Genomic DNA, 7,905 nt, shown 5'->3' with positions numbered 1-7,905 from the left:
TGATGCGATGTAATTCTTCCTATTTAAACATGTGTCAATTTAAAAAAAAAAAAAAAAAAAGCTAGTTAATTAGTGGAAATTTTTTTTTTATATATTGAAGAAGGGAAAAAATCTTACAATATTCACATAAATGCATGAAAATATGGAGTTCTTTCCCTTGGATACGCTTTAAGATTTATTAATTCCCCTATTCTTAAATCTGTACCGAAATAATTTAGTAAACGTTTTTTTTTTTAGTACTACTGCATTTTAATTTTGCATGCAACTATTCGGTTAATCTCCCCCTGAATTATCTGACCATTTGTTTTCCTACTCTTTTTCAGGAGTGCAATTTTAACTAGCCATAACCATATCTGAGTTAGTGCTAATGATAATAAACTTGTAATATAAAAATTTAAATAAGGTATTCCCAAAATTCATAACATAATGAATACACCTTTAAATAATAATGATGGATATATTAGAAATTAAAAGCAGTTTTAGCTCGAGGGAAGTATGAAAGTTTTTCTAAAAAGTTTTTTCAATGTCACTCTAAATTTAGAACTCATGGTGTAGAAAATAAAAAACTTTGAAGCGGAGTTGATACTTCCAAGTAAAAAACAAAACGAAAAGAAGATGTTGATCAGTGGCCCATAGGCCCCGTAGATCCTGAACTCTTTAATGAAATCAACTGTTATACCGATCGTTACGGAAGGTAGGTAACAGATAGAGGAAAGGGCTGCCAAAGTGATGATCATTTTTTTGGCTTTGGCGTCTCTGTTGGCTAGGGTGTTCTTCTTGAGTGAAACTGCAGAAGTTTTAGTGAGCCTCCAGTTGGATTGGCGCTTGAGCTGGACAATGAGAAGAAAGTTGAACAGAGTGATGAGGCATAAGCTGAGAAGCTGAAGGATGGCGTGGATTCCGAAGCTGATGTCTTCTAATTCTTGTCTGTTGCTTGCGAGGATGACACTGTACAGTGACACGTTTAACTTTGGGTAGTACTTTAATTCCAGTGTCGAAGAAAGATAGATCGGAATGACACTACAAGTATTTAAAATAACTATGGCTATCAGTGTGGCTACGGTTCTCTGATGCGTGATCAATTTCTTCACAATAAGCGGGGCCGAGACACTCAGATATCTCTCTATAGTTATGAACGCCATGATGAAAAGCGATATTCTCACCGTCAACGCCGTCGGCCAGGCAGCGACCAAATAGTAGGCGTCAAAAACAGGGAACACGTGATAGAGGCTAAACACTACGTTTAACACTGAGAGGTTCATGCAGAGGTAAAAGAAACATTTAATAAAGTCAAACAAGGACAGCGCCACGAGGCTGATATTAGTGGAGCTGTGAAGACCTTGTTTGATGAACACTATAATACTTAACAAGTCACTTCCCAGTTCAAAGAAAGAAAACAATGAACACAGCAATGTCTGGTTGATGAATAAAATATATTTCGCCTTAGACATGTCTATTATTAAAGGCTGAACGGGTGTGATTAATGTCGTATTTCTTAGCATGCTTTCTGACATTTTGGTAAAACTGTACTTAACTATATTATGATTTGAAAAAAAAAAAAGATTTTTAAAGACTACGAATCAAAGTAAAGTTATAAAACTCTATATTTTTATGCTATAGAAATTGTACACAATAAACAATAAAAGTAGTAAAATTCCTCTTTCAGACCTTGCAATCTATAGGGCAGATGGTGTAAAGCTTATCTGTTTTGGTGGCCCACGGTTTACGAGGGTGTCGAGTGGTCACCACAACGACCAACCGATTTTTCTTTTCCCTGACAAATGTCAGGTATCCATTAGTGCACGGTAAATAGATCTTGTCCTATAAAGGCATCATTTCAGGGTACACCGCGACAGGGTCAGCTACTTCGTGTGTACTTTGCCGTTAATAAACTGTACATGAAATGGCTTTGACTGCTGCTTCACAAACCCAACGCCCTTCGCAAGTAAATCTACAAACTAAATTTTATTTAACAAACAGTTCTCAAAGTCGATGATCAATTTGACATTGTTTTCCCTATTGTTAAATTCTACCAATAGTTACGAATATATTGATTAATGTTTTTTGTCTTTTCTAGTTATGAAATTATACACACATGGGAAATAAACAAAAAAGTACTTTTGAACCATCACTCTAATTACATCCCTTGATAAAATCTAACAATATATTTTATTCCATTCTTACGAAGAATTCTGCTGCATACCTGATACCTGTTATTATATAAACAAATTTGATTATAGAGATAATAATAACAGGATAGAATCTAAAACAGAAAAACTAAAATTATGGTGAATTTATTTCTCATGATTATATCTTAGTTTACATTACAATTCTTTTTAATCATTTTTTTTAAACAGGAAGAAATAGACTTGAGTTTGGATAGATGAATGATGATGGAAAGAAAAAAAAAATACGGGGGAAAATGGGGGTGGGGCAAGTCGGAAAAGTTTATTCTAAAAATAATTTATTTTTTTTTGGTTCAGAGAATGATTTGTATAATACGATACATTGTAACTATGAATACAGAGTGTTCTCCCTTTCATTTTGGATAGTGTTCAGAGATAATGTTTGGGTGTTGGGAGGGGGTGCAGAGGGAGCTTAAAGCTATCCATTTTCTACCCCAATCTTGTTCCTCTGATGTATTCTTTTAAAAAACACACACTCAGTTTATTTCTAATGCTATCTCATTAAACATCCCTTTTTTTTAAACAAGTGACGTACTATATTATTTTACCTATTTAAAACATATATGTTGATTGAAACTACAAGAGATAGACATCAATATTAGAGCATATTCTGACAGGCTCCAAATGCTAGGTCACGTATAAACATCGCTCCTAATGCTAGGTCACGTATAAACACTATAGCTCTATCTTATAAAATATCGGCTCAACTTTTTTTCTTTCACGAGATTTTACAAAGTTCCAATCTTTAAGCATATTCAAAACATATCCAGACTAGAGCGATGGTTTAACTGATATCCTCATAACATCCAGACTACAGCGATGGTTTAACTGATATCCTCATAACATATCCAGACTAGAGCGATGGTTTAACTGATATCCTCATAACATATCCAGACTACAGCGATGGTTTAACTGATATCCTCATAACATATCCAGACTAGAGCGATGGTTTAACTGATATCCTCATAACATATCCAGACTACAGCGATGGTTTAACTGATATCCTCATAACATATCCAGACTAGAGCGATGGTTTAACTGATATCCTCATTACATATCCAGACTACAGCGATGGTTTAACTGATATCCTCATAACATATCCAGACTAGAGCGATGGCTTAACTTATATCCTCATTACATATCCAAACTAGAGCGATTATATCTGATAAAAGATCCAGACTAGAGGGATGGTTCAGCTGATATCTTCGTAACATATTCAGACTACAGCGATGATATCTGATAAAAACATCCTGACTAGAGCAATGATATCAATGATATCTGATTGTCATGAACTTTAATGGTGTTGATGTCACACTCTAAGATGATGCTACTGTCACGATCAGACTTGAACTATATTGCACCATCAATGACCGTGATTGCCGAGGATCTTGAAATGATCTTTCGATAAGATGATCTTATAGAAGTAGACAGATCTATGTTGATGATACGATCATACAGAATGTTGCCAATTGATAAGAGGATCATCTAGGTCTAGGAGTTACAACTTGACAAATATGATCTAAGTACGATCTAAATTCAATGAAGAAACTTCTCTTCGTTCAAAAACAATTACTTTAATTAATAACTTGAAAACACTATACACAAATAGTTACAATGGTTAAAATGTACTTGAATAACTGATCTATTCAATAATATATCTGAGTCTTGATACGAATAAAATATATATTCTTAACTACATACAAGTTAGATCTTATCCCTACAAATATTTACAACCGACTGAAGCTATTTTGCATCTTCGCCCGGGTTTCAGCTCGTAATCACGTGATCAACAACTTACACCTCCCAGACCAACCAATCATTGCAGTCTAATGTTTCCCTGCTATTTCGAGCTAAGTCGGCGAACAACTCAAAACTGTTACCATATATGGTCATAGTGTACGTGACATATTACCCCCCGCTATCTTAAGCATTTGTATGGTAATAGAAATGCATATAATACACAAAAAATTATTATGATATTACAACTCATTTGGTTAATATTAATATGAAAATGTGTACATATCCAAAAGTATTACATATGAAAAATAAAAAATTAGTTGAGATACTACAAAATGATTGTAGTTACACAGTTAGATGCTCATAAAAAATATGTATAATGTCTTTAAACATTAACAAGTTACTATACACTTGATGTCACATTCGAAATGAAATGAGGCTATACTGAAATATAATAAAGATGATTAACTATATACATCTGGACAGTGTGTCAGCGAATACATTCAAGCGACCTGGTATTGTCTTGACATCAAACTGATAGTCCATCAGTTGTAGACTCCAACGTGTTAATCGTCCGTTTGCTATCATCTTTGAATTCAGAAAAGCTAGTGGTGCATGGTTTGTAAGTAGTGTGAAGTGACGTGTGCACCCAATAAATATTTGGTGAACTTGGAAATGGCCCAGACAATGGCCAGACATTCACGTTCAATAGTGGAGTATCTAGTTTCGGCTGGTGAGAGTTTCCTGCTGATAAAAAACACAGAATGTAAAGTCCCTTGGTAATTCTGCATTAAATATGCTCCAATGGCTGATGAAGATGCGTCAGTGGCGAGATGAAAAGGCTTTTCTCGGTTCGGAAGTTTGAGTATACTGTCTCTGGAAAAAGTTGCTTTGATATTCTCAATTGTGTCTTGTAGTTCCGTAGACCATGGAATCTTGATAGGTTGACCCTTCTTGGTCAGGTTGGTCAATGGTGATGTGAGTGCTGTGTAATTAGGAATAAATGTTCTGTAAAAATTACACAGTCCCAGAATGCTTTGAACTTGTTTCTTAGTTGTGGGAACCTTGATGTCTAAAATGCGTTTGATGATATCTTCTTGTGGTCTAAGTGAGTTGTAGCTAACTCTATGACCTAGGAAAGATACTTCAGTCATGGCTAATTCTACCTTACTAGGTTTTATTGTGAAGCCGTATTGGTGTATTATGTTGAATACTTCATGTAATCCTTTCATGTGTTCATTCCATGTTTTATGGAATATGCAAATGTCATCTATGTAAGATACTGTGTCTTTTCGTTGGTTCAGTATTCTATGTATAGCTCTGTTAAAAGTGCTGCTGGCGTTGACCAATCCGAATGGCATGTAGTTGAACTGAAATAGTCCGAATGCTGGTGTAAAGGCTGTAAATGATTTTGATTCTTCCTTCATAGGAATCTGGTAATAACCTCTAGATAAATCTAGTTTGGTGAAGAATCTTGCCTCTGAAAATTGTGTCATAAGATCTTCAGGGTTAGGCATGGGGTATGAATCGAGGCGAGTTATTTTGTTTAATTGTCTGAAGTCGACACACATTCTTGGAGTTGATGCTTGTTTACGTTTGACAAGTACAATTGGTGCGGCATATGGTGAATTAGAATGTTCTATGATGCCTTGTTCAAAAAGTTGGTTGATTTCTTGTTGAAGGAAATCTCTGTAGTGTATTGGTAGGCTTGGAATCTGTAAGTATGATTTCATGTTCAACAATAGAAGTTTTTCCTGGACTATCAGTGAATATTTCTGAATGTTCTTTTAGAATGTTTGTCAATTCTTGTCTTCTCTGATGTGATAATTTATCAATCATGATATCATGCTTCGGTGGTGTATCTGGCATTATGAAATCGTTGAAATCATTCATATCATTTTCTTCTTCTTCAGGTATGACTGCTAAACATGACATAACTGTTTCTGTCTGTTCTGTACTCGTATCATCATCTGTTTCAGTGTTGTACTTTTGTAGCATGTTGATATGGTATATTTTCTTCTTGTTATGAATGTCAATTTCATAGTCAACATCTGTGATTTTTCTGAGTACTGGGAATGGACCTTGCCATTTGATAAATAGCTTGTTGTTCTTGTCTGGTAACAATAAACATACTTTGTCTCCTGGTTCAAACTGTCTGAGTTTTCTGGTTTTGTTGACTCTAGCTTGAGTATTTATGTTTGCTTTAGCTGTGGCTTCTTTAGCTTGCTCACATGCTGATATGACAAAGTTTCTGGTATCTGAGGCTTGCTGACATGCTGTTTCTGTTTCTGATGAATTTGAATCTGGTTGTATTGTGTATTCTTTGCTATTTGCATTGTTAAATTGGCGATCTTGTTTGCCGTATAAGTTGTCTCTGTATGGTGTAGCACTAAAGGATAGAGTTCTTGGATTCTCGTATAAGACTTGAGATATAGAGTCTTTGTTGCCAATGGTTAAGGATTGACATGTGGGAGATGGAGATGGACTTGTGATAGGTAGGGATGGGCATTCAGTGAGTAGGGATGTCCATGTTGTCTTGCTCATCAACTTTGTGGCTTGACTTGATTGTATTGTATTGCCTCTGCGACGTCTCATTCGGCAAACATGGCAAGAGCTGACATATTTCTTGACATCTTTGGTGATGCTTGGCCAATAGAATTCTTGAAGGATTCTTTTCTTCATTCTGGTGACACCCATATGACCTGCGTGTGGAAGACTATGTCCTGTAGCCAATATTTCTCTTCTGTATCTTTGAGGTACAAGGACTTGTTGTATTGTTTCGTTCTTGTTGTGACTGTTCTTCATAAGAATACCATTCTGAAAATATGGTTCATCTGTGAATTTTGACTATTTGTTTGCTTGCGCCTTCTTATAAAGTCTTTGCAAAGATGAATCAATCTTCTGTTCATGTTTGAATTCATCATGCTGAAATTGTGGTGGTACATCGTCATTTTCTGGTAATGTTCTGATTACTGGTTCTGACTCATTTTAAATGTTCTGTACTGGAGTCTTAGGTATTGATTCATTTTGGCTTGTTCGTTCTGATGAAAATTGTTCTTTTGGTTTGGTCATTGATCTGGTTACTACTGCATAACATTCTTGATTTCGTTCAATATTGTTTGCCCACTCTAAAAGTTCTTGTGGGGTGCAGTCTCTGACTCCTTCAATGTTGCCTATGATTAAGTCAACTGGTAAATCACGGACAACCAAGGCTTCGGTTGGACCGGTAAAGAATGGCGTCTTAATGTGTATTATAGCTTCTGGTAGACTGCTGACAGTGCCATTAAATGCTGTGACTTGAACTGATTTTCCTGTTAGTTGTTCTGACTTGACGAAACATCTCCTGATTAATATAGATGTGCTTCCGGTGTCACGTAGCACCTGTACTTTTTGACTTCCTACCAAACCTGGATAGAATTTAAGACCAGTCATAGTTGAATGTTCATCTCTATCATTTCTGTTGGAAAAATTCTTCTTATATACATATCGTGGTCTGGAATCTGTGGCTTCTGTAACGAGGTCTTTCATTATATCTTTGATTTCTTGTAGATTGCTTGCCATAATATGGATTGCTGGTATTAAACTGCTTTCTTCTGCATTCATGAGCTTGATGACCTTTCATATGACAATATGAACATTCAATAATCTTGGTTCGGCATTGAGAAGCAGGATGTCCTATGTTGTTGCATTTGTTGCAAATGATTTTATCATATTTTGTATTCTGTGAATTTCCTCTGTCTTGTGAATAACATACAAAGTTTTCATCTGCTGCTAGTTTGACTGGCTTGTTTGGATAAGCAGCTTTATATTGTCTGATGATTTTGGTTAACGTAGGAATATCCGAAGGACTCCTTACAATTATATAGGATTGGATATCTTCTGAATGAGCATGTGTGATATTGTTAATGATGATATGTTGTCTGATAGCTTGATAAGTATTTTCCACTTTAGCAAGAGATATCCATCTATCGAACCACATGGT

At 35.5% G+C, this 7,905-nt stretch overlaps 1 protein-coding gene across 1 annotated transcript; it reads right to left on the bottom strand.

Moving 5' to 3' along the window:
* Window positions 1–479: 479 nt before the first annotated feature.
* On the bottom strand, window positions 480–1,142 carry LOC129923751 (uncharacterized). The gene has a single exon (XM_056016270.1). The coding sequence runs from the start codon at window positions 1,140–1,142 to the stop codon at window positions 480–482; it is 663 nt and encodes a 220-aa protein (XP_055872245.1).
* Between the last annotated feature and the right edge of the window lie 6,763 nt (window positions 1,143–7,905).

Source organism: Biomphalaria glabrata, chromosome 17 (assembly GCF_947242115.1).
Source record: "Biomphalaria glabrata chromosome 17, xgBioGlab47.1, whole genome shotgun sequence".
Taxonomy (NCBI): domain Eukaryota; kingdom Metazoa; phylum Mollusca; class Gastropoda; family Planorbidae; genus Biomphalaria; species Biomphalaria glabrata.
This window is presented reverse-complemented; position numbering and strand designations above follow the sequence as displayed.

What these genes read in the sequence shown, in the direction of transcription:
- LOC129923751 (XM_056016270.1), bottom strand. Translation starts at nt 1,142, where the DNA reads ATGGCGTTCATAACTATAGAGAGATATCTGAGTGTCTCGGCCCCGCTT.